The sequence below is a fragment of the Pseudorasbora parva genome, chromosome 7, assembly GCF_024679245.1.
Source record: "Pseudorasbora parva isolate DD20220531a chromosome 7, ASM2467924v1, whole genome shotgun sequence".
Classification (NCBI taxonomy): Eukaryota; Metazoa; Chordata; class Actinopteri; order Cypriniformes; family Gobionidae; genus Pseudorasbora; species Pseudorasbora parva.
Window position 1 is genome coordinate 24,966,651 of NC_090178.1, and position 27,423 is coordinate 24,994,073.

Below are 27,423 nucleotides of genomic sequence, written 5' to 3' on the forward strand. Positions count from 1 at the left end.
CTGGACTGTCAAAGGAAGGGAAAAATAGTACAAACACTAAACGAGACCATAAGAAACAAATAGAAAGAGTAGAGATAATAACTGGAGCGATAAATACCCCTAGGAAATAAAAATCTCAAATGAGATCTCTTTAAAGTCAACATGATGTACACAAGTCTTTTTTACCTCTAAATATGATACGTTTGTGAGGGAAACAGGATTTTCAACTTTTAAAAAATGTAGGATGGGACCCTCAAGTTATTCAAAACTTGTATTTATTTCTTCTGCTGAACACAAAAGACGATATTTTGAAGAATTTGGGTAACCAAAGTAAACCAATGGGAAAAAAAATACCATGGAAGCAAATGGGCCCAATCAACTATATGGTTACTGACATTCTTTAAAATATATTATTTTGCAGAAGAATAAAATTTAGTCTTTGAAGAAAGAAATCCAGGTTTGAAACAACTCAAGGGTAAAACACTAATGATCATCGTTTACACCAATAACGTAAACTAATGGCAACTAAAAGTTTTAATAATCATTCTAATACTAAGAGAACAGGTCACACCTATATTGACAACGGCACAAAAGAATGATATCATTGGACACATGTCCAGAATGATTTTTTTTTTTCAACTGAACAATAAAAACATTGACAGCCAATCCATATCAAGAGTTTAAAGAGCTTGAACATAACCATAATGTTGTCGTGCATTGGTATAGTGATCTTTATAGTTGTTGTTCTTGGTGTGAACAGGTTTTTATCCATCAGAAATTGACTGGTTTGTGAACAGTGGGCATTACATATCATTTGCTAAAAACAAGTAGCTATTTGGTTATTGGATAGCATTATTCAAAAGTGACATTAATGCAAAGGAAAGCTGAGCAGAGAAGAGCAAGTTATTATATTCTGATGAAAGATTCTGATGACAAACACATCTTTTTAATAGAACCAGGAATGTGCATTTAGTAAATAGGGTCAGTTTTGATCAGCAATATCTTGGCTTCTTTGGCAAGGCAGCAAAACAGTTAAATGGAGATTAAATGGAGACTCCAGCTTTTCTTATGAGAAAAAGACTCCAGTAATCTCTGTTTCTCCTTTTTGAGTTTCTCAACGAGATCTTAAACTGCTGACAAAGGCTGCAATCAAATATTTTTCTAGGACCAAATCATCTGCACTATGAAATTGATGTACAATTTATAGCTCTAAAGTCATACTGTATGTCAACAATTGTCTCATTTGTGTCCCGTGTTCTGTTAGCCTGACTTCAGCATATTCATATTCTAGTCAGAATATGAGTCTGATATTGCTATATTGAGCTGTGATTATGACACAGTTGGGGACACTAAAATTATGATCTAAGTAATGCAACTAAATATACAAATAAATTCTATAAACTATAGTACTGATCTGCCAACCTTGTCGCTATATGATCAATTAAAATAAGCTGATAATGTCACAGTTTTCTCCAGAATGGCTGTACAGCCAAATCAAATTTTGTTGCAATATTGTCCTGTTTAACACTGTGAAGCTGCTTTGAAACAATCGTCATTGTAGAAGTGCTATATAAAAAAAGTTGATTTTTTATATAGCACTTTCGTATTGATTGATTGATATGAGGCGTGTTTCAACCAAACCATGAAAGAAAATGCCTCTGCACTCAACTGGATAGACCTACAACCAATCAGAGCAACGGAGTAAATGGCATATGTTGAGCGATGTATGCGTAGTCAACAGAACTTAACTGCATACTCGCTGGAAGAACTAGAAAAAGACGAGTGCAAACAATCTTTGCCGGTGTTGTAAAAAGAATTTAACGATACACAGAGTACTTACCAAAACGATCATCATTTTTAAGAGAAATAGTAAAGGTGAATGCATATATACAAACAAGTTCTCTGTTTAGGATTAGAAAACAAATTCAATCCAAGCGCCTTTAATGAAGAGGATGATTTCGTTATTGTTGGTCATCTGTCCATCATCGTATAAAGCCCATCGTAAACAGCTCTAAATCGAGCATAATTGCTCCACAACGGTAGCCTAGAAATCTAGACGCACCCTAGCGGCAGCAAATCTAATCTCGCCACTCTCAATAAACGTCTGAGCTGTAAAAACCAACTGGTCAGGCCAGTCACATCGTGTATAGAGTCGGTGGGCGGGGCTTAACATAAGGACGGCCGAGTTGTGCTTGCGTGCTTCTAGTAAAAACAGAAGCTGGCGAACGGCGGTCTTTCGAATCAGCTTTGACCGCGACTCTGGAAGACTTGGAGTTAAGCTTTTCTCTGAGAAAAGAGCAAAGAACGGCACTGAAGTCATTCTTAAAAAGGGAAGATGTGTTCTGAGTTTTGCCGTTTAGGATACATCTTCAAATGTTTACATGCTTCAACTCGCTCTGCTTCACGTTGCTCTGGTTTGTTGAAGCGCTATCCAATTGCGTGCAAAGGGAATATAAAAGACAACAGTTTATCCCGCCCCTCGGAATGAGCCCAGGCTAGTCAGGCTAGCACAACGGTCAAGTCCAGAACGAACATCCCAACCTCAAATATTGTGGGTGGGGCTAAATGAATCTAGCATCCAGGCTAATGTTCTGTTTATTCAATGGAATTTTAAAGACAAGGTTGATACTTTAATAAAATGTAACTGAGATCTCCAACGGGTCTCCCAAGTTTTGAAAGGGCACTATCTAAGCAATAAATTATAAATAAAAAATGATTGCTCTAGAACTTATAGTAGTCTATAGAAAATATACTTGAAATACTGTAATAGGAAAAAAATAACACATTGAATGCAGAAAAAAACACTTCTTAATCACTATTTTTGGATTGTATTTAGAGCAAAAAAGTAGTTAAAATCCATTTACAGTCGTGGACCAATGGTTTGAAAGTCAGACTGGTAACCCGAAGGTTGTGCGTTTGATTCTCAATACCGGCAGGAAATGACTGAGGTGCCCCTGAGCAAGGCACCTAACCCCCAATCACTCCCTGGGTACCACAGCAAAATTGGCTGCCCAATGCTCTTGGTGTCTGTGTGTCTGTTTACTCATTGCTCCTAATGTGTGTGCAATAACTTGGATGAGTTAAATGCAGAGGACAAATTGGTATGGGTTACCACTGCATGTCACTTTGACTAGAACTGAAATACATTATTCAGTTACTTCAGAAGCAAAATATTAAGACTTGTTTTCAGAGAAAATATCTTGAATTACGTTTATTTTTCTTAATCCATTGGAATTTTGTCAATTGGTTTAGAAAAAAAACTTCCAACTCACTGAAAACAAGTGTTAAAGGTGCCCTAGAATGAAACATTGAATAAACCTTGCAATAGTGAAATAATAAAAGTTAAGTTATGGACATCACATACTGTGAGTCTCAAATATTTTTGCCTCCTCCTTCATATGTAAACCGTGTGAATCCAAAACACCACGGAAAAATAAGTGATTCTTAACATAGCGCAACCGGTGACGCAATCATTGGGGATCATTAATATGCACGCCCCCAACATTTGCATTTGTCCGAACATGTTCATTGTCAGGCGGAACTGACGGAGCCAAATCATCAGGAAAACAAGCGACACTCGAGGATAGCAAAAACGGCAGCTCTCATGGACACAAATGTCATGTTCCAGGCTGTGCAGGGGACGTGAGGACTTTTCAACCCTTCCCACAGATAAAAAAATGTCAACAGTCATGTTTGATGTTTATTATAATCGGATACCACAACAATTGATTTCAAAATCGTTCATTTGTTCGCTCAGCGTCTTTAAACTGAAAAAAGGGGCAACTATATCCCTGCAAGCAGTAAGTAGCGATTTTATCTTTATTTTCTGATTAAATTGAAAGTTTCTTAGAGAGACAGCATTGTCTAGATAACACAAGATGCTTACAGTAACTATAGGAAACACCAAGTACCATACCAAACTAAATAGTGTGTCTAATGACAAAGGTTAATATTATTTTGTATTAAAAAATACAACCGTAAATATGTTGCTTACAGATCGTTCACTTGCTCCTTCTAGCAAACATCACCTTTTCCACCATATAAGTTAAAATGACAGTCATTTGACAAGGCTATTCATTTTGTAAAAATACATATATATATATATTTTTTTTTTTTGAGAACTGAAGTAGGCCTATGATATTTTGCATGCTTGTATTTCAGAGTACATCACAGTCACTGCGTAGCCTACATTGTGACTAACGTTATATAAACACGCAATATCGTTGACGAAAAAAGACGAGTCTAAAATGTAATTTAAAAAATAAAAACTTGAACAAAAACAACTGGTTTCGTTTTTGTCGGAGGGAAAGAAGTCTATCGTGCTTGCGGTTGCCAGATTTCAGTAACTTAAATCCCCCAATCAGGGCTTTTCTGTGAAAAGAACACGTATACTATCCGCTGTTTTACCTAAACATGTATAATCTGGCAACCATATGCACGCAAGCTCTTTCTCACGCGTGAATGATCTGAAAAAAACAATAAAAGAGTAGGCTGTATTTTATCAATCTCCATTTGAGATGTTCTGCTTAAAGTGTCATTCAGTCGGTCTGTGTTCTGTCAGGACTCACGAGCCGCTTCGCTGAACAGATGAACTGCAGTGTGCTGTGAGCTGCTGAAATAAGCCAATCAGAGCAGAGCTCAACATTAATATTCATGACCCTTCCAAATAAGGCAAAAACAGAGCATTACATCCTAGGGACAAGTTATAGGGTTGTAAATGGACCTGTAAAACTGTATCTGGACAATTTTTGCCCTTAAATAAGCCATATACTATGTAGATATCAGAGAACAATTAAACTTATTGTTTCAACTCATTCTAGGGCACCTTTAATATCTTATGGACCTAGATAACAGCACACGACATGTACACTGTACTTCATCTTCAAATTTCTAAATGGAGAAAATGATGCACAGTCCAAGAGCACACAAAAGAAACACAAATGAAATAAAAACACTAGGTACATTCAGAAAAAAATGCCCAAAGAGGCACACACCGCATCACGAAAAATATCTTGAATTGCACAGATTTTCTGTCATTCTTCAGCTTCCTGTCTCTCTCTTCCCTCCCACCCTCTCCCTCTCTCCCTCTCCCCGTCTCCTCGCTCCCACTGTCATCCCTGCTTTAACACTTGCTCGGGTTGCTAGGAGACACAAAGCCACAGAAACAAACGTGTCAGCATGGAAACAGTTGAACGCTGAGATATATTTGGGAAAGCAAAGGTATGTGTGTGCCACCGGGCATTATGTGCTGCCGTTGATGCACTTGCAGCCTTGGGCGTTATAAAGTGTTTGTGTGTATGTGGGCATGTTAAAATTGCAGGAAAGGGAACACAATGTCATCGAAAGTGTGTGTGGGTGTCTACTGTTTCCTAACAGATGTAACGTGCATATGCGTGGGTTCTGATGTGCGACCGTGTCTGTGATTTGTGTTGATGTGTGTGCATGGACAGTAGTCTTACCTTTGATAAGTCCACCAGAGTATTGGCTTGATCACTGAGTTTTCTCTGCTCCATTTTAACACTTCGCAATCTACAAAAACAGGGACAAACACACAGCCCATTAGACCCTATTCTAATCTCACTAGCACAACGGCCCTCAATGGTAAACCTCAACTAGCTAATTAACTTAATCAGCTTGTTTTCTTTATTTGTTTGTTGTTGATGAGACTCCCCCAAGATGAATACGCAATTAGGGCGTAAATCCTAAAAGCTTCAAACATAAAAGGATTCCATAAGTGTGGGATTTCTTTAAAAGAAAGGCTTCGGTTTGAAAGCCCTTAAAATTGGCGGCCAGGGCCACGACAAAACAGTGACAGGAGGATTAGAGTTCTTAAAATGATGAGTATGTTTGTGATGAGCACCCACACAGAGACAGAATAGCATTAGCCCTAGCGAGCTAACAGTCGAAGAAGCTGATATAGCAGTGCAGTCACTGTTTGGCCAAACGAATGATCCCACCAAGAAAAACATGGTCACTTCAGTAGCATAACAACGATTTGAAAGTCAGAGGGACATGTTATAATCAAACTGGAATGGATTATGAATTTGAATTAGTGACGTAACATTTGCTCAGTAGTTCTAACTAATTTGCTTAAAGGCAAGAGGGCAATTTCAATTTGATTTTGTATTCTCGATTCAACTCAAATGAATATAGATTTAATACAAATACTATAGGTATTTATAAAAAAGAACATTGCACATAAGTGGGTAATTAAAAAGAAATGAAGAGCCTCAAACCTGTAGCCTATATTAAAGGTTTTATTTTAGTTAAACCTAAAAGAGAACGTATCTCTATATTTCAAATCCATAGCCTATTGTTAAATACAATTTTGATGCAACTTTTATAAAAAAATGATCTGAGAAGTATTTTATGGATGTTTTGATATATTTATTCTAAAACATAAAAAGGATATTGGATGATTTTTTAGCAATTTTCAGTACACGACAAGCTTTTCATTTACTTTTCATACACGAGAAACGTCACATGTTCATTATTTTTTTACAGTCTATGGTTATTTCCTGGACACTAGTAGTTGCCGTGGTAACGGACAACAATACCTGTGCTGACTTAAGTTGACTGTGGACTAACTATTATTTGAGAAAATCTGTTTATAATATAAGCTATTAGGGTTTGAATTATTGATCCTGCACTGTATATGGACTATAATTTGAATTTGTCTATAATGGCAAACGTTAGGGCTGGGCAAATTTTTTATTTATTTTTCAGTTAATCGTTTTTTTAAATCTGGTCGATTCAGAATCGATTCTCAAAGGCCACGAATCGATTTTTCCCCATATTTATTTCCCCTAACATTAAACAGAAGATTAACGTAAATCGAATTACTAGTCTTCTCCACTATATGTCACCCATTTGCCTTGCGGGATCTTACAAAGGAGCAAGAGGCGCACATCATTTATCCATTCAGTGTTTAAATGGCAGCTTCCGGTGCGTTGTCGCCTTTTATAATGCTGAGGTGAAATGCTGTAGTAATACTAAAAATCTGCGGAACCATTTGATGTGACAACACACACAGCCGAGCACACAACCGCTAAAAATTGATCACATACACGCGAATGCTTGCCTTGCATTAGGATCAAACTTGAGCAGTCACTTAAGCACGTACGCTAGCCATTATAGACAAATTCAAATTATAGTCCATAGACAGCGCAGGATCAATAATTCAAACCCTAATAGCTTATATTATAAATAGATTTCCTCAAATAATAGTTAGTCCACAGTCAACTTAAGTCAGCACGTGAAGTTATTGTTGTCCGTTACCACGGCAACTACTCCAGGAATTGACCATAGACTGTAAAAAAATAATGACCGTGTTTCTAGTGTATGAAAAGTAAATGCACACATGACGAGCGGCAAAATAGCAAGAAAAGCTTGTTGTGTACTGAAAATTGCTAAAAAAAATCATCCAATATCCTTTTTATGTTTTAGAATAAATATATCAAAACATCCATAAAATACTTCTCAGATATTTTTTTTTAAAAATAAAGTTGCATCAAAGTTGTATTTAACAATTGTATGGATTTGAAATATAGAGATGCTTTCTGTTTTAATGTAGGCTACTCATGTACCTAAAATAAAAAGTTTAATACACAGGTTTGTGGCACTTCATTTCTTTTTAATTACCCATTTATGTTCACTGTTCTTTTTTATAAATACCTATAGTATTTGTATTCTATATTCATTTGAGTTGAATCGAGAATCCAAAATGGAATCGAAATCCAAAATCGAATCGAGAATCGAAATCGAATCGATTTGAGGGCTTGTGAATCGAAATCAAATCGATTTGAGGGCTTGTGAATCGAAATCGAATCGAATTGGAACATCTGAATCAATACCCAGCCCTAGCTAACGTACGTGCTTAAGTGACTGCTCAGGTTTGATCCTAATGCAAGGCAAGCATTCGCGTGTATGTGATCTATTTTTAGCGGTTGTGTGCTTGGCTGTGTGTGTGTTGTCACATCAAATGGTTCCGCAGATTTTTAGTATTACTACAGCATTTCACCTCAGCATTATAAAAGGCGACAATGCACCGGAAGCTGCCATTTAAACACTGAATGGATAAATGATGTGCGCCCAAGCAGCAACCTCCAGCGATCTCTCTTGAAGCCAATACGGAAGTAATGTAAATTGCAATTCCTCAACTGGCCACTAGGGACAGGCTCCAGAAGGGAGCAGAATATCATTGAGCCCCATGTTAATATTCTCAACTTTACAGCAGAAAAAAAACATGTTTGCAGCCTGGTACAAATTGTGGTTTTAAAGTGGCCTATAAAGCTTCATGACAACTGTGAGGGGGGGTGAATTTTTTTATAACTCATTCGTTTACGTTATATAAAGCCTTCAAGCTCTGCATAATTAAGGGCGTGGTTACAGGTGGATAGCCATTTATCTGCTGTCTATAGTCATTGCGTCACCTAAGCTCCGCCCACACCCCGCCTTTATGCCCATTTTCTGTTATCCGGGAGTGACACGCGATGACTCGCTCGCAAGATGGCAATGCCCAGCTCACCCCAACTTTACGCTTCAGAACGGCTAATCGGAATCCTATTGGTGACGTCATGTACACTACGCCCATATTTTATAGTCTGTGTGTGCGCCTCTTGCTCCTTTGTAAGATCCCGCAAGGCAAATGGGTGACATCTAGTGGAGAAGACTAGTAATTAGATTTACGTTAATCTTATGTTCAATGTTAGCTGAAATAAATATGGAAAAAAATCGATTCGTGGCCTTTGAGAATCGATTCTGAATCGACCAGATTTTTAAAAGCTCATTAATCGAAAAATCTATTTTTTTGCCCAGCCTTACATATTAGCATTAGCGCTTGTTTATTCACCCAGTCCACTGCCAAATCCAAGGCTTCTGATTGGTCTTAAAGGGATAGTTAACCCAAAAATAAACAGTCATACAAGTTTAGGATGAGTAAATGACAGAATTTTTAATTTTGGGTGAACTATCCCTTTAAAGCCGTTGTTTTAATCAATTTAATCATAACTTTTGTAATTTGCACTACTAAAAGTGCAATAACAGTGGAGGGAAAAGTTTGAAATTTCCAAAAGTGTAAGTTAAAGGGATAGTTCACCCAAAAAAGAAAATTACCCCATCTTGCCCTCAACTCATCTTCGGTATATATGAAATTCTTCTTTCGGATGGATACAATCTGAGTTCTACTATTAAAAAATGTCCTGGCTCCTCCAAGCCCTTTAGTGGGCTTTCACTTTAATCAGTGCCATTGACTGCAATTATAAAGCTTGAAAGAGCCAGGGCATTTTAAATGCTCACTTTAAATGTTCAAGCACTCTAAAGCCAAGTGGATTCTGATTGGCTGTCAGTATTTTTATCATTCATCAGCTAAAGAAAAACTTTCTGAAAGTAATTGGTCTGGGGAGTCTGCTCTGTATTTTCTACTGCACAAGAGGCGTGATAAAAGAGCATTATTCGAATGACTCTATATGCAATTGTATAGTCCTTCAACCAATCAGACCACAAGAGGCGTGATCAACGGGCACCGACCCATTGCTTCTCTATCTGTCATTGTGTTAAACCTGCCAATGAGAGCCAGGTGGATAAGCCAGTCTGTGATTGGTTCCCGCAAAAGTGTAAAAGAAGCAGTAGAAATGAATGTACAGGTTTCCAGACTGAGTTGCTGGGCGAAATCAAATGCCCGGCAGATCAGGCTGGGTTTACCCAGTCTAGCGGTTTACTTCACTGTTCTCATTGAATTAGAACGATTATAAAGATTGTTTTGTTATAATTATCATTGTATGTGTGAATGGCCATTTATAATGGTTATTACATGCATGGTCAGTGAGCTCAAGATCATTGATAAGGCCTGAAAATACTAAAATATTTTAAGAAATTGGTATTTGGATGATACAAAATATTGAATTGCAACAGAAAGCTTGGTTTCACATTCTAGACAGCTTTCTGAACAGGTCTGAAGAAATGGCTGATACAGAACGCCATCACTAGTAATTAGATAAAAAAGCATGAAGATTGATAAATTAGCACTTACAGCTAACCATTATCAGAAAAAGCTGTTATTGGTGATATATATTTGTCATGTTTTCTCTCAGGTGACATGTCCATGGGCAGGTCAGACATGCTAACTGCCCCAATCACACTCATTGCTCAACTGGCCACTCAGCCCAAATGTGAAGCATGCACTCCAAATGATTTTTGTGCGGCTTTTGCTATTTATTGATCCATGTGTGTTTAAAGTAAAAAGTGTATGGGTGAGGGCTTAAATGAAATGTGGTGTAAAGCTCTGTGTCTGTGAAGAAAGGCTGTTTTTCTCACTGGTGAATGGCTTGAAGGAACTTCCTCTGATGCTTGCGTACACGGGAGTGGTCAATTTTCTTCATCAGCTTGGTGTGCTTGTATATCAGCCAAGTCTCTCGTAGAACATTCGCTGCTGCGTTCTTAATCTGAGGGGACATGTCGCCATAACAACAATATTAGCAACAGGAAAAGCACCTCAGGAGAGAGTAATGACATGTATAAGCTCTGCTTTGCCAATACACGCACACAACCCCAAACGTCTGCCAAATGAAAGGTCTTTTTGGGAGATATTCCAGAGTGCCCCGGCAGTAGACATTGTAGCCCATAATTCTGTCATCTGGTCAATTCACTATTCTGGCTGCAAACCAGTAACCAATAAGAGAGAGTGAACACTAAAGCTGATATCTTTATATCTTTGTGGTAAAGTTTTGAAGGACAATACTGAAGTAAAGCCACCTTTTATATACCCCCCAAAAAACAACAAACTGGAAGTCATTAATTTCCAGAGATTAGTATGGCAGGGGCATGAAGTTCCAATCATCTGCACATGTGGAATTTTTGGGCCTGATTTTATCTTCGAATGTGTTAAAAATATTTTAAATAGCAAGATCATGTGTGACCACCTGACTAGATGTGATGTATTCTAATTAAAACAATGAGTGTTAGGTATAAGTTACCAATATTTCAGTCAGGACCACTTTCATCAAATGTCTTATAATGATAATGCATTCAGTTAAGAGTTGGCGGTATGGCTCTGTTCTGGGCAATTTCACGTGCAAAAGCAGCAAGTCAAAACCCCCTTTGGGGCAACAGAACAGATACAGAAATGCTTAAAACGCATAGCAAGATTCACAAAAAGTTGTTGTAAACAAGACCAAAATACACGAGGAAGGATGATTACAATATAACTTTAATGTTATTGATTCACTATACATTGAGCTATTCAAATACAGTGCAGCGCTATGCTAGCATATTTAGCACCTGATTAAAAAGATTAAACTGATTAAACTTGGTGAATAAGATGCAAGTTTTTGCACAATGTTTTGAGCTTCAAATGTTTTAATATTTTGAATTCTTGAAGACCTCCTTGTGCATCGAAAGATTCATTTGTGCGGTCTTGAAGCCTCTCTGTAAATCCTACATTCTCACCAGAAAATGGAGAGGGGGAGCAAATAAAGGACAAAATTAAATAAAAAAATCTGCTGAAGAAAAATGAATGAGGAGACTTCAAAGGGGCGCCACTTCGGTGGAAAGAACAATTACATCCTCTGTGGGCAACGGAGGGATGATAGAACCTTCCCGTTTTTTAATAAGCTCCTGATTCGACAGTATTCCTCCACACATAGGGCAGCACCAGGCTCTTTTTTTTTTAAAGCGCTGTGTCTGGATTTAGCACTGCACAGCTCTGATTAATTAACAGTGACCAGTGTATTTAATAATACAAAAGTAGGAGCTCTGGCCCAACCACAATGCAGGTCTCATTTATGAGAAGAGCCAGAGACAGGGCACGTTAGAGAATGAGAGAGGGAGAATGATGACACCAGATATAATTTAGGCAGGGATGCTACAAGTCTACAAGTGGAGTTTTCTGAAATCTGGAATCCAAATGACAATTAAGCAGTTTTAAAGTGATTGTAAATACTGCTATTACACATAAAATAATATAGTTCATAACAGCTCCCATATATCTCCTAAATATAAAGATCATAATAAATACATTTACTTATTAATCTAGACATGGCCCCTTTCTGACCATTTTGGTGCCTACGGCGAGATCCTCATTGTCCATATAACCACATTTCTAGGGACTGATTTGATTGTTTTCAAATTATATTTGTAAGTTCTTCGATTATTCTCAGATTTATGTCCAAGTATTTCAGCATGCAGTAGAGCTTAGATCGGGCTCAAAAAATTCAAGCCTTACCCTACCCGAGCTCGTGCACGTTGTGTCTGAGCCTGGCCCGACACATTAACTGTAATTATGAGCCCGAGCCCGATTTAAACCAACCATTTTTAATACGTGGGTGTTCTGTCGAGAACGAGCCTGTAATAAGCCGAGCGCAGCAAAGCGGACCGGTGTGACTTAACTAACATTGATAAAATGAGTTGATAACATCGCTGTTTTCTCCAGAGCGACTGTACAGCCGAATCAAAAAAATTGTCATTGTAAAAGCGCTATATAAATAAAGTTGATGAGACTAGACTTGACTCAGCTCAATAATCCGCAGGCGCGCGCTCATGAACTGCTCACCAGTAAACTGATGTTTGCTCAAATCCAGCTCAGACATTTATCTGTAGCTTACTTTGTTGTAGCTATTAAACAAGGTTTTTTTTCATATTTATGTTTAAATATTATAATATTTCATCTGATTATGATAAGTGCAAAGATGCGAGTGTGTCAGAAATGATGTTGGTGGTTCTATTTAGTTTAATATTAAGTTTTGTTTTGTATAAAGCATTTCTTTCATTTTGTTTAAATTGTATCTTAATTTTAATAAAGGTTTATACGGCCAATTGCCTAGATTTAATAAATAAGAAGCCAATAGCAGACTATAATCATGACATGAAGTCGCGGGAGCAATCGCTTCCATTGTTAATGAACTGGAGCACGTCTCATAAATAAACTGAAACTCAGCAGGCTACTTGCCTCACAGACATGAGAAATATGCGTATAGAAAGCTTGAAATGTCCACTTTTAAACTAAATGATTCGAAACTAAAATATTTTATTAAGCAAATTGCAGTGTTCTAGTGAGCAGCTCATGACTTCAGAATATTGCACTTCATCACTGCATGAGTGAGTTTAACGCGCATTTTTAGACTAATTTAGACTAAGAACTAATAAAACTTATTTTAAATGCATTTTAAATAAAAATAATGTAATCATTGTGTAAAGTGTCTCAATGTGTAGTTCCCTTTCAAATGGGAACTTACACTGCGTCTTAGTATGCTTATTGGGAACGCCTCCAGTGTGACCGGTGACTGAAGCACGTGTCTAAACACAACAATAACATTAGCCAGCGACGGCCTATGACGTCACTACTGGTGCGACCAGAGTATAAAAAATTTCAACAACTTCTGTCTTCAGGATCCGTTCGTTTACATAAGTATAAAGATGATTGCTGTTGAATAGACTCAGCCAAGTGTTTCAGGAAGCATGTGCCTCCATATCAGAGACAACACTTGAGGACACACAACTTGTTTGTTTGAGCGGAGCACATTCTGCTTTTGAGGAATTTAAATGCGATTGTGATTTGGTTGCTATGATAAGCTCCTTCGTTGCTTAATTCTCTGTTGAGGGATGAGCACATGCACCCTGCGCCATAGTGGCAGGCAGGTTCGATCACAGATGTAGTGGGCAGAGCAAAGGGAGATTCTTATAAGACTTATTTTCCTTTTTGGTCTACTATTACTAATATGTGGACTAATTCTGTGAAATTAGTTTGCGAACACTTCTTTGTTGTAAGGCACCTTCCGGAGAGTCTGGAGTCTTGAGATCCTACAAAGACATTTGTTTCCGAGTGGTCCCAGCTAGCACTCAGCTGGCTCCCCTTAATGGCAATGTCTTCATGGTTAAGTGTAAGTGGTATCCTTAATAGTATAATTTCCAACTCCCTATCAGAGAGCCTCAGTTGAGCATTTATAATGGTGTGGTTAGCACTTTTGCCTAGCCCCATTTATACTTTCTTGTGATCTGCCAACCAAGGAAGACTTAGAGCTTTTCTGATCTCTGGACTCCAACAGGAAGTGGTCTGTTTGTCTTGGGTGAACCCCACCTATTGTACGGCACTTCTGAGTTTAGTCTAGTTTCTAGTAGAGATCATATCAGATTATAGGTTTTACAATGGTTGTAGCTAACCTTTGCTGTTAGCGCCCATTGGTCATTTAGAATGAGCATGGGGTAGAAACTTCTCTGTTATCCATGTTCCTCCACTCCCTGTAATGAGCTCGTTCTGACTTTAGTATTATTTCGCTATAGATAGTGACATCACTGAATCCTTTGTGGATCTGTCTTTAAGGGGATGTTATTAAGCCTCCTTTTGTTCTAGAGAGTCATCCTGCTGAGGTATCCACTGCCCAGAGTTCCACTTGGATAGCAGTATTGAGTTATCAGGCTCTTCTGTGAGCCTCCTTAGTAAGAAGTTCTTAGCATTGAATATAGTAATGCTACCTCTCATTTTAGAATTGTCCTGCTGAGGACTCCATTCTTAGAGCTCTGTCTGGGTGGTCACACTGGGTTGGTGTGGCTCTCTGTGAGTCTCCTTAGCGGAACCACCCTTAGGGAAGCGTTGTTAGGTTTCCTCTCGATTTAGAGAGTTGTCATGCTGAGACCTCCACTCCCCAGAGGCCCGCTTAAGACATATGACCAAGGCATATAGCCTCCTTGGCGATATGGTCTTTTAGCATAGAGTGCAGTTAGGCTTCCTCTCGCTACAGAGGGTCATTAGACTGAGGCCTCTAAGAGCTCTGTATAGACAGTGGACCGAAGTTGTAGGCTTTCTCTAAGCCTCCTTGGTTAACTGTCCTCAAGGGGGGAGGGGGCATTGCCAGGCTTGCTCTTGTTCTAGAGAGTAATCCTGCTGAGGCCTACGCTCCCCAGAGTTCCGCTTGGATAGCAGTATCGAGTTGTCAGGCTCTTTTTTGAGCCTCCTTGGTAAGCAGTCCTTAGCGTAGAACATAGTTAGGCCTCCTCCCGCTTAGAGAGTCATGCTGCTGAGTTTATTGCTAGGTCTCCTCTTGTTTTTGAGAGGGGTTTCCTGAGACCTCAACTCATCAGGGGTATAGAATCTGCTGAACTGACAGGCAGGATATTCCTTGCCTTTGGCCCTATTCCCTTGAAAGTATTTGGAAGAATACCAGGCCCTGAGTTCTACCTACGGGGCATGTAGCTGGGATTTCTGGCCCTAGGGAATTGAGTCACAACAGCCAATGGTGCATACCCTCTAGGATGGGGAACTGTTACTTTGGACCTAGCTCAGTGGAGTCACTGACTTTATGTCAGCTGTTATGGTATTCATTCCCTCAGCATGGCTGAATATGATATTGCGTCTCACTACAATGCTTTGTAAATGCCTGCCCACATTTCCTTCAGACAAAAGAAGTTGTTGATGTGTACTACAGGTGCACTTTTATTCTCTGATCATCTTAGGCTGCTGCCGGCCAATGTTATTGTTGTGTTTAGACGTGCTTCAGGCACCGATCATGCTGAAGGCATTCCCTAGTGTCTTGTTTCCCATGGTTACATTTATGGTACAGATGGGTTTTATCATCACTTTTGTACCATTTTCAAAAGTGAGTAAAATGTGCATTTATGTGTCCAGTATTTAATTTAATAAATTGCCCATTTAATTAGCTTCTTTTGTCATTCATTTTAAAATATTTGTCCAACATAATTTAATCCAATTGTTCTGAACCTTTTTTACTTTATATATACAGGTTTCCTAAGAAGCCCACTTGGAAGTTTGCTGAAGCCCCCTGGTTGAGAACCACTGATTTAATTCAAAATGTCCTCTTTCTTACAGTATTGCCATACAGGCAATCACTGCTAGGCACTGTAAAATCAATCCAATCAAAGACATGATGGGACGAGAGAGAGAAAGAGAGAGAGAGAGAGAGAGAGAGAGAGAGAGAGAGAGAGAGAGAGAGAGAGAGAGAGAGAGAGAGAGAGAGAGAGAGAGAGAGAGAGACTGTCACAGAGGTCGAAGGAGTTGTAAGTGGACGTCAGAGAGGAGGAGGCAGAGGGCAGGGAACTGTAATGAAGTCTGGGCCATCATTGTTGATTATTTGGTAAACTGAAGCCTTACCATTACAACAGCTGCCAGACTAGCTCACCTCAATCTACAACTGTCAATTCAATCAGTACTTTTCTCCCAAAAAATAAAAAGGGTGTCCAAGATATGTACTAAAGGGGCTTTCACACCAGGTAAACCAGCCACCAGGGTGCACACAGGTCACCGTGATTTTGCCAAGAAATATTTTGTTGATCCTGGAACAACATTCTTCTCAGAAAATGTTGTCCATAACATATCTCTACCCCTAAACCAAATCCTACCCATAAGTTATCAATAAAGTCAGAGTGAAATTATAGGAGAATAACACTGATGTAGAAGTATCTAACCCTGGTTGTAAGCCTATATTTGACATAAACTATAAACGTCCTTTACATCTGTTTGGTTATTTGGAATGTTGTTCCAAGATCAACGAAGATGTTAATCCAGGAACATGTTGCACTTGGTGGAATCACATTCACCAGTAATGTAATCCCCTGAGAACTAAATGTTCCCCTAGGGCCATTTTCCCAGTTGCATTCGCACCACCAGTAGGAACTCTGAGGTTACGCAAGTCGGCCGACAGCGACGTGATTTAAGAGCAGCATTCAACAATTGGAAAATGGAGGACACCGTGACTGGAGCTGTGTTGCAGTCTGATGATAACAAAGATGGAATGTAGACGCATAAGTTATGCAATAGAAAGAGAAAAAAAGGAGGGTTAGGAGACAAAATCTCCTACAACAACTTGTGGTGCTACATACCATTAAGTCTGAGAAAAAACACAATGCCGCAGACAAAGGCGACTGGTAAATTACATTAACATTTATAAAAAAACAATAACTAAAAAAGTAAACTGTGTGCATTTATGCAGCTTTTTAAAAATGGCGGGTACTGTTTCATATTGCATGCATTCAATCAACATACACTTACGTCACTGGTGGTTCCTATTGTGCTGGGTTCCTGTGGTGCGAACACGCCAAAATGTGTATACTGCCGCCATTAGTTCTAGGAACTATAAAAGGTTCCTCCGGTGAAAAAGACCCTATAGATGTCAATAAAGAACCTTTATTTTTTAAGAGTGTATGGATGATTTAAAAATTTTAGCATTATTTGAATGTCTTTAAAATAAAGGTTTCAGAAAGGGGGTTTTCACAGCGATGCTATAGAAGATTATTTTTTGGTTCCTGAAAGAACCTTTCAGTGAACATTTCATAAAATAACCTTTTTTTCCCTACATTTTAATAATCTGAAGAATCAAAGGTTCCATGGATCTCATGGAATTACACTGAGTTCCAAATTATTATGCAAGTGACAAATCAGCAAGATTTCAGTTCAATAAACATTGAGATTTTAGTTTTCAAGTGTTTGTTTGTTTTATTTCTCCATATCTTTTTAGATAGCTGGTATCAATATCAGACAGGTTTGTTAAATAGTTGCCAGGTCTGCTTAGGTAAATGGAAACACTACCTAAAGAGGTTGTTCCACATTATTAAGCAAGTCACAGTTCTCACGCACATGGGGAAGAAGAAATATATTTCTGAAGATGAAAAGCAAGAAATGGTGCAATGTTACGCAAAAGGTATGAAAACAACTAATGTTGTGTGAAAACTGAATTATTGAACTATCATAAGGTTTGAGTAATTTACAGCACAAGAAAACTCGGTCTTGTTAAAGAAATTTTTCTGTCAAAAAAAGTTTTATATTAAAAGACAACTATACAAAAAAAAAAAAAACAGGTATTTCAAGTTGCTGGTGTCTCTGGAGTCCCTCCATGCAGGCTGGCAGTTGTGCAAAAAGTTTCAGCCACCTCTAACCAAAGCTCACAAGAAGAAACTTTTACAGTGGATTTATAAATACATGAAGACCCATTTTTAACGTTTAATTTACTGACGAATGTCGTACTACAATGGATGGACTAGACAAGCAGCAACCTCCCTCAGTTTCTGTTGAAGCCAATACAGAAGTAACTTAAACTGCAATTCATCGACTGGCCACTAGGGACAGGCTCCAGGAGGGAGCAGAATCTCATTGTTAAAATTCCCAACTTTACAGTAGAAAAAACATGTTTACAGCCTGGTACAAAGTGTTTTGGTCTATACGGCTAATTTTACTCTTCATGACAACTATGAGGGGAGTGAATTTTGGTTATAACTCATTCTTTTACATTGTAAGTAAACAAATCAAACCTTAAAGTTCTGCATAATTAAGGCCGTGGTCACTTTGAGTGACGGTGGATAGCCTTTAGTCTGCTGTCTGTTAGTCATTGCGTCACCTAAGCTCCGCCCACATCCCGCCTCTTTGCCCATTTTCTTTTATCCAGGCGTGATATGCGATGCTGGCAAGATGGCAATGGCCAGCTCGTCTCTACTTTATGCTTCAGAATGGCTCTTCGGAATCATATGGGACACTTTGTAATGGTTGGTGAGTGGCCACCACGTTCCAACAAGACTGCGACGTAAGCAAGGAGCTAGGTCGATGATTTGGGCATTTCTCTTTGTGAGCTTTGGTTAGAGGTAGCTGAAATGCAACGTGGCAGCCAGGAGTGCATTTCCCAAAAGCATTGTTAGCCAACTATGATCGCCATTTCCATTGAACTCCATTGGCAGAGATGGAACTTGCATAGTTGACTTTGGGAAAAGAACCCCTGCAAGGAGAGGTTTTTCAGACTCCAGTGACACTAGCAGTTTTAAATACCTGTTTGGTGTTCAGCAGTGGCTGTTTTATAGCTGTCCTTTTAATAGAATTTAAAGTATTACAGAGGCAGTGGTGCAGTGGTTCATGTAGGTTGGCCACAAACCGGAGGGTTGGTGGTTCAATCCCCGGTTCCACCTGACCAAGTGTCGAGGTCCATGAGTAAGACACCCCAGCTGCTCCAGACGAGCTCCGCCGTCGGTGTATGAGTGAATGTGAGGCAAAATGTCAAGCTCTTCGGTGGTTATGGGTCTGTTGAAAGTGCTATATAAATGCAGTCCATTTACGATTAATTTTTTGGACAGACTATTAACCAAAACTGTCTGAAATCAATACCAGTTATCTAAAAAAATATGGAGAAATAAAACAAAAAAAAAGTTATTTGAAAAACTAAAATCTAAATGTTTATTGTACTAAAAATGATATGTCACTTGCATAATAATTTGGAATGAGTGTAGTTACAAAAAGAGCATTTGTTTTAAGAGAGTACTGAATAAACAGGTAGTTACAAATTACCAAATTGAAAGAAGATCACTCTGTTGTGTGTTCATCACACAGTAACCTTTAAAAACAATAATTGCATGAAAGAAAACATTTACAACCCTCATGAACACACATTAATTCTTGAAGACTGGCTTTTACAAGTGTAATCAGCTCAGAAGAGTTTATTTACCACTTATGAAAAATTGAGAGAATGGTACCGACGTGATTAGAAAACTGGAATACTTTAGAAAGAGCACATTAGCATTTCTATTCAAGGAAAGTTGTGATAAACAATTCTAGCCGGAAAAACCTGTCCATCTTCACTGCTCTGTCAGTTCCTCCTGATGGGAAGACGGAGGAACAACCTGCACCCCTCCATCCAGTTGAAGGTAAACCCTTTGTCACCGTGTCTCCACGGCAACAGGTTTGTGAGGTCAAAGTTGCGAGAACATTTTTATGCTTTTTGTAGAGGTTTGTAACCATAGTAGCAGCAAACTCAAAGGACTCAAAGGATGATCTACACGGTAATGCTCCAGCATTTGTCAATCTCTCTTTCTCTTGTCCCCCAACCGCATGTTAAGCTGAGGCAATTGAGTAAGCTTGAGGTAATAAACTTGAAAAAAGAGGCTCGTTTTCCATCCTCTGTCTTACTCACTCGCTTAAGCATTTACTTTAGCTGCTCATCAGAAGAAGCACTTCAGAGCTAAAATGATTTTTTTTTTTTTTATCTGTGTTGCAATTATTGATTACCAGCCTTCCAGTCACTGATGTCTGCCATGATGTTGCCTACATATTTGATACTGCAAGCTATTTTTGAGTCTTTCAAGTGCATGAAAAATTCAAAAGGACCTAGGGAGAAAGAAAACTAGTGCACATATATGGTTCTCTGAATATAAAGCTGTGCCTACGTGTCCATTTACTAAATGTGCGTAAGTGTATTTACCCGTTTGGTGAGCTGTGTGTCCATCATAAAGTTGTGCACATGCTTCTCCGCCTTCGTCAGTTCGAGCTTCCTGGCTACCACGGCAACAACCAATGCAGTGCAACCTGCACCCTGCGAGAGACAAGAGACGAGGTCAAGGTGTGAAAACACACAGAAGCATAAAAATACTTCATACTTTTATCATTAGCAGAGGTCACATGGAGAAACATGATTGATAATAAATGATGATTGATAATAAAAGGAGATCCATGGATGGGCCAGGTAAACATTAACTCCATTTCACAAGAGCATAAAAAAAAAAAAAAAAATGCAAAGAGGGTGCAAAAAAAACAGAAAAAGTTTTTTGAGTGAAAAGGCAAAATTTACTAATATTTCAAGCTAAATCAAAAGGAAAAAAATGTAATAGCTTGTGGAAAAAATATTTTAGCACTATTAGGATTTACGCAGTGTTACATTCGGTGGCGTCATGCACCTATTTTTTTTTAAAAGGGAACCAGTGGCAGTGCTGTTTGTTTAGTGCCTTAGAGGAGATAAGCCATGACCAAATGAAAAAAAAAAATAAATAATGTCTGGTATAGCTTTTTTTATACAGTGTGAAAGCTGACCACTTTCAAATCTTGACACAATCTTGTGGGGACTCTCCATAGACATAATGGTTTTCATACCGTACAAACCATATATTCTATATTCTGTATAGACACTAACACTACCCACCACAGAAAACTTTCTGCATTTTAAAAATTTCAAGCTTGTTTTCTCATTTTCTTAAATAAACCAAGCCAAATGGCTTATCAATGTACTTTAATTTCATGTAAAGGAGACACTTTGACGATTTAATTAAGTTCATTCCGTTGACGAAAACTACAGCGAAAAGTGTTCGTCGACAACCATTTTTTCATGACTAAAGGTGCGGGTCACTCTATACTTTTCATTCCACTGACTTTCATTCAAACACGCGAATGTCAGAGGCAGGAAATGCAAGCTCATGCGACGAAGTTTTGGATTTTGCTGAGTTCCAAACATAGACTGTAAAAACGAAGGATAGCATGTCTCCACTACTTTTCACTGTAGAAAAATTAAGCCAAAATATCCCAGTAACACCCAATATCCGCGAATTCGCCATGGTGTTAGCACAACTGGCTTTTAAAGGGAATAGGAGATGAGAATGATTTGTTTATTGTCCATTATGCTCAAAACACAGCCATGACTCATTTGGAGACTATACATCCCTTTTGGACCATGTGCTTGGTACTAAGTTTATTTTCCCTCATTAAACTAGCAAAAGTGGATTCAGACATGCCCTAACTGAACCTCCCCCATGTGCTTTAGACCATTCCAGTTTGGTCAAATCTGACCTGTGAATTCGTGTCACATGAAAATGTGTGACCAATTGAAGATCGAAAAAATCCAAACTTTAAATCTGCAGAATTGTACCGTTGCATTGTATGTTTTTAAAAGAGGCCATAAAATGTAACGTCAATTTGCAACCAGTGCTAATTCCGTTGACAAATCATTTGTGTCAAAATTTTCATCATCAACATTTTTTCACTGATGAAACCGAGACGATAACTAATTTAAAAAAAATATGACGAAAATCTAATATCATTTTCGTCAACGAATAAAGACCAGACAAAAATGGTAGGAAGGGAAGATTGGGAAAGCGATCCCATTATAACTGGCCCCGTCCACACAAAGTCAGAGCTTTCCCAATCTGATCCTTTTTTCCCCCTTGTTTCAACAAATATCTGCGTACACACAAGATCAATGAAACCGACTCAAAACGATGTAGTATACATGCCAGGCCAGTGTGTGACGCTGTAATTCTGCAACAGAAATACACTAAAAACGGAAAAAAAGAGTTGTGGCTAGAAGGGGTACAGCAGTGGTAGAAGGTGAGGCAAAATCGCACAATAAAATGACAATGAATACATTTGCTACTTACCAGATGGGTTTTATTAACGCCCACAACTAACCCAACACTAAACATACCCTTACAATAATGAAAGCACAGTAATTAAAGGATGCAATATTGATGTGCGCATACCCTGTACCCGTAGCTGTATCCCTTTAGTCTTTCGCATGTGGAAAGTGGTGTGGTGACATCACAGTTTCTAATAATTAAAATATATAGATTGGCTGTACACACGAAAACGCAAGGGTGTTGTTTTCAGATTTATACACTCTGGGACCAAGTTTCAAAAAATATTGTTTTCATGCGATAAAGCTGATACGGTACAAAATATATACGTATACATCTACACGTGTCTCTATGTGGACCAAGGGGGTAATCTAGCGCTCGGAAAGCGTTCCACCCATAGGTGCTGCCATTGCTAACCAAGCCATCACCTGCTGTTAGCATCCCATTGACTCCCATTCATGTTTGAGTCACTTTGACAGTGAATAACTTTACATCTGAGGCGTTTAAAGACTCCATTTGTCCATTGTTTATTTCTAAAGAAACACGACAATGTATAAAAGGCTCCGTTACCTTGTATCTTACACTATCGCCCCGCAGAAGCTGTTTTTGTAACAATAGGCTAACGATTGCATCATAACCAACGCGACTCTGTCGCACAGTTGAGAAATTACCGTATAGACCTGATGAGACGCTCAGAAACAATCTTTTACTGTCTATGAGGCAGTCGGGGGGACGTGGAGACATAAAGTCTGATAAAGTTAAGGGAGAAGAATGGGGTGAAGCCCATAGTGAGTCAAAAGCAATGGGAGAAAACATTTAAACAACGTGATTCAGATTACACTTTCCACAACTACTAGAAGACCTACAACTGTCAGACAGGTTGCTTACTTCACATCTACGTCCTCAAGCTCAGTCTGAGCCTGCGCAGTTCGCTCAGCCATCAGGAAGTGAGTGCCTCTGATTGGCCTCATTTTTCTGCCGTTGAGGTCAATGGGATAGCTCTGTCCATTTCTTTTACTGTCTATGGTGTGGACGGGGCCTTATGCAGGTAATTATTTATAAAATAATGCTGAGAAATAATGACAACAAATTGACTTGATGTTTATGATTTAAACGGTTGTAACAATGAATATTTGATCTCCCTCATCTGAACTTCAATGCGCAGCTGCTACTGCAATAGTTAGACATTTCAAATTAAGAGTCAATGTTTATTTTGAAATTGTTTATAACTAAAACTCACACATTATATATATATATATATATAAATTTTTTCGTTACACAATAAAAAGCATTTAATTTCATTTCCATTTAATTCATAGCCAGGAGGAAAGACTGAGGACAGTATTTGACACACTATTCAATAAAGTATCAGGGTTATAATAAGTTAACTAAAACCATTAAAACATAATTACTAGAAATTAAATAAATGTTAGCTGAAATTAAAAAAACTAAAAAACATATTTGAAGCTTTAGATTAACTTGATATACTAACTAAAACAGAAAGACATTATAAAAACTATACAGATGTTTTTTTTAAATAAAGGGGAAAAATTAAGTGAATTGATCTTGAACGCACTTGAACGGTCAAAAACACAATTATGTCCAAATGTAAGTTTTGACATATATTCAAGAAACAGTTATGTAATGTTTAAATGCTAAATGATTGCATTTCAGTTGAACTAAAATCATTAGATTTTATTCGACAAAAGACTATGACTAAAATCAGTTGACAAATGTCAAAATGAACACAGTTTGAATCACTGCAGTGTGCAATGTGCATAGCAATTTTGTATGGTCAAAGTGTGTCCAGGGCTTAAGACTAGGCAACACAACACCAAGGTCATATGACGATATCAGCATGCAATATCAATGACGAAAAAAGAAGAGACTCTTTTTATTGTATTATTATTATTAAATTATTTATTAATTTATTTATTTTTGCATTTAGCTTAGGAAACTTTTTGCGTATTCTGAACCTTGAACTGCATTAGTGTTAGTCACAGAAACACAAAATGACCTCTGAAATCCAACCTTTGTGTGACAATAGAAAGTTGTTGTCTTTTTTTGCTGTTGTGTTGAAAAACATTAAATGTAAATTAGGAATTTCTCTGTTTTCATTTTTAGTTTCTTGTTTTCCAGCTTTCATAATGTAGAGTGGGATAATTTATATGATAAATAGTCTATAATAAATCAATAAACTAGAGGTGGTCAAATAAAGCATGCGTATGGGTTGACATTCTTTTGATTTGTGCTTATAGGGGAAAGTGCAATAATTCTAATGAAATGTTAAAATAAACTTCTCAAATGATGACAATTATTGTGATTAAAATATTAAGCAAAATAAACATGATTATCAATTTAACCATTATGCTTCATTGACTAAAGTTAAATTGGCCAGGCATTAGTTGACTAAAAAACAGCGCAAGGCTGGCTAAATATGATGAATATAGTAGTACATTTGACACAGGACTACGAGCTACGAGTCTAAATAATAATAATAATAAAAATAGCTGACAAATTAACACTAATTTTTAATAAAATCTCCTTTTGAGATTTTGTTCAAATGTTTGGAGTTGAGATTGTGGTGAGATTTTGTAAATGTTTTGAAAGAAGAATTATCTAATGCTCACCCAGGGCTGCATTGACATGATTAAAAAAACAAAAAACAAAACAAAAAAAAACAGCAATATTGTGAAATATTATTACAATTTAAAATAAATGTTTTATATATTTTAAATAAATTAAAAAAATGTAATTGTTTCATGGTCATGGCAGAATTTCCAGCATCCAGTCTTCAGTGTCACATGATCCTTCACAAATCATTTTAAGGGTCCCATGGCACGACATTTTTATTTTATGAGGTTTTTCAACATTTATATGAGTTCCCTTAGGCTGCATATTGTCCCCAAGTGGCTATACATTTTGATCGGTGTAAAGCGAGTTCTGGCTGTCTCTCTCTGCCTTTGAGAAAATGAGAGCCCAGACTGATCGGGAATTCTCCTGTTATCACGTCATACCAGGAAAGGTTTCCTGCCCTTCCTCTGCTTTGCCCGCCCAGAGAATTAGTAGAGAATGGACTCAGTTTATCAGTCGCGATGTCAGCAGTACAGACATTAATATATGGATTCGACAGCACCACCACAAACAGTGAGAAACAGTGTTCATTAATGCCTGACCTGGGATCAGTGAGTTCTGATGTGTAGCTAATCATTCAAGTTCCCACAGACTTTCTTTCTTAATCATTTAATACTGTTATTAGTCCCGCCACTGGCCGTCTTGATGCATCAGTGAATCAAGCCAGTGACTAAAACAATCAACGTCACACATTTCTGTTAGTAGCATGAAACAAATATGTTATTTAAATTATTAAATTAAATACAATATTTAACTAAAGATTGTAATCAAAGAACACTCTATATAACGTTCGGATCGGTCAATCACACGTATATCTCAGTGCACACTTGCCCAAACTGCCCTTTGAATAAGGCTGCTCTAGTAATTATGCTCAACAGAAGTTCTTACTATATTCATGTCGATGTCTATGTTTGCTGTTAGCTGTGGTGAAAGCATTTTGTGAGAGAAATAACATTGCAAAGTTAACTCGTGTTTATTCAGAGCTCTCAAACTAAATAAACTCCCCTCACGCTCTCATAAACTCGGTACAATAAAACTTTCTTAGCAATCTTTCCCCAGCTCCGTTTCTCTCCGTCTCTCTCGCCGGGCAGTGAGTGCTACTGCTCCTGCCTGACTAAACCACGCCCCCTCCGTAATCTCATTTCAAATGCAAAGATGTTAGCCAATCACAACAGTGGGTGTTTTCACTGAAGACTCACAGCAGACACGCCCCTTGAAACAGAGCATTCAAGCCAGGGGGCTAATATCAGTATAGAAAAAATGCCTTTATTTCTAAATTATGAAATGTTTTGATGTAAAAACCATACTAACAATATAAGTACGCCTCAGGAAACATTATAGAATATTAAAAGAATCCATGCCATGGGACCTTTAATATGCTGATTTGGTGCCCAAGGAACATTTATTATTAGTTACAATGTCGAAGACAATTGTGCTGTTTTTATAATAGAAAAGAACAGATTTTATTAACATATAACTTATTTTGTAACATTATAAATTTATTTACTGTCACTTTAATTGCTTTCTTGCTAAAAAAAGAAAAGAAAAACAAGTATTCATTAAAGAAAATCTTACTGACCCCAAACTTTTGAATGAAGCATAATGTGGTTATCTTATTCACAATATGCAAATCATTTTTTAAGTATTCACATTGTTGCACTGCCTTTTCCAAATGTATTCTGATAAAAAAAAATCAGTATGATAATGAGTATGATTGCCATTACTGTATAAAAGTAATGTGAATTTAATCAGAGTAACCAAATGTAATGGTATATAATTTACATTTTAAAAATATTTTGATACTGGGAAGAAATATGACCCTGACCTGAGATTCTTGAGATTCATCCATGTACTGAATTAGACTAGGAAACATTTACAGTGTAGACATCACTGGAGATACTAGGATGATACAAAAAACAAAACAAAAACACACACACACACACACACACACACACACACACACACACACACACACACACACACACACACACACACACAAAGGTTTACTCCCATTTACACATAACACACGTGTAAACTGAAGATATCACCAATGACTACACAGAAGTGATAGAGGCACACAGAGGAAAAGAGACTGAGGCAGGTTGAGGGAAAATGAGGAAATAAACCCATTTAGAGGTGAAGAGGTTGAGTGAGGTAGACAGGGAATACAATTTCAGGTCAAGGAGAGAGAAACACAATAGTTTAACACAGCAAGAGAAGAGGTCTGGAAAAAAAGATGGAGTGGAAAGCGACGAGAAGAGGAGGGGAAGTGTTAATGAGGTCGGAGAACTACTAATAAGAAATGAATTGGAATTAAAAAGTCACTGATGAAAGTGTGTGTGCTTCCTATGTGGCGGATATATGTGTGTATGTGTGTGAAAGATGCTAATGGAATGTTTTTAAACCCACTTGTAGGACATATGGAAGAGAAACATACAACTCAAAAATACTCTAGAGCCATTTCATGGGACATAAAAATAAAACAAAAAAGCCCATTTTCAGGAAGCACTTTTGTTGCCCATATTCACCCCTTAATAAAACATGATGGCCATCCACGGAAAAACCCCTCTAGGACATTGATAAAATGTGCATGTGTGTTTCCATATGGCAACTCGTGAGAAACTATGCCCAGACAAAAAAACAACAAAATAAAATAATGAATCTCTTAAAGTGACAAAAGATTGTCAGAATGATCCATTTATCTGCAAA

General features: G+C 37.8%; 1 protein-coding gene across 1 annotated transcript in view; it reads right to left on the reverse strand.

Moving 5' to 3' along the window:
- Positions 1-27,423, reverse strand: part of kcnn3 (potassium intermediate/small conductance calcium-activated channel, subfamily N, member 3) — a 114,707-nt gene that overhangs the window by 1,421 nt on the left and 85,863 nt on the right. Inside the window, exons 7-9 of the mRNA XM_067448764.1 lie at positions 20,163-20,273; positions 10,294-10,421; positions 5,439-5,508 (exon numbers count right to left, since the gene is read on the reverse strand). Coding sequence (XP_067304865.1) covers positions 5,439-5,508; positions 10,294-10,421; positions 20,163-20,273 — 309 coding nt within the window. The remainder of the gene's footprint in view (positions 1-5,438; positions 5,509-10,293; positions 10,422-20,162; positions 20,274-27,423) is intronic.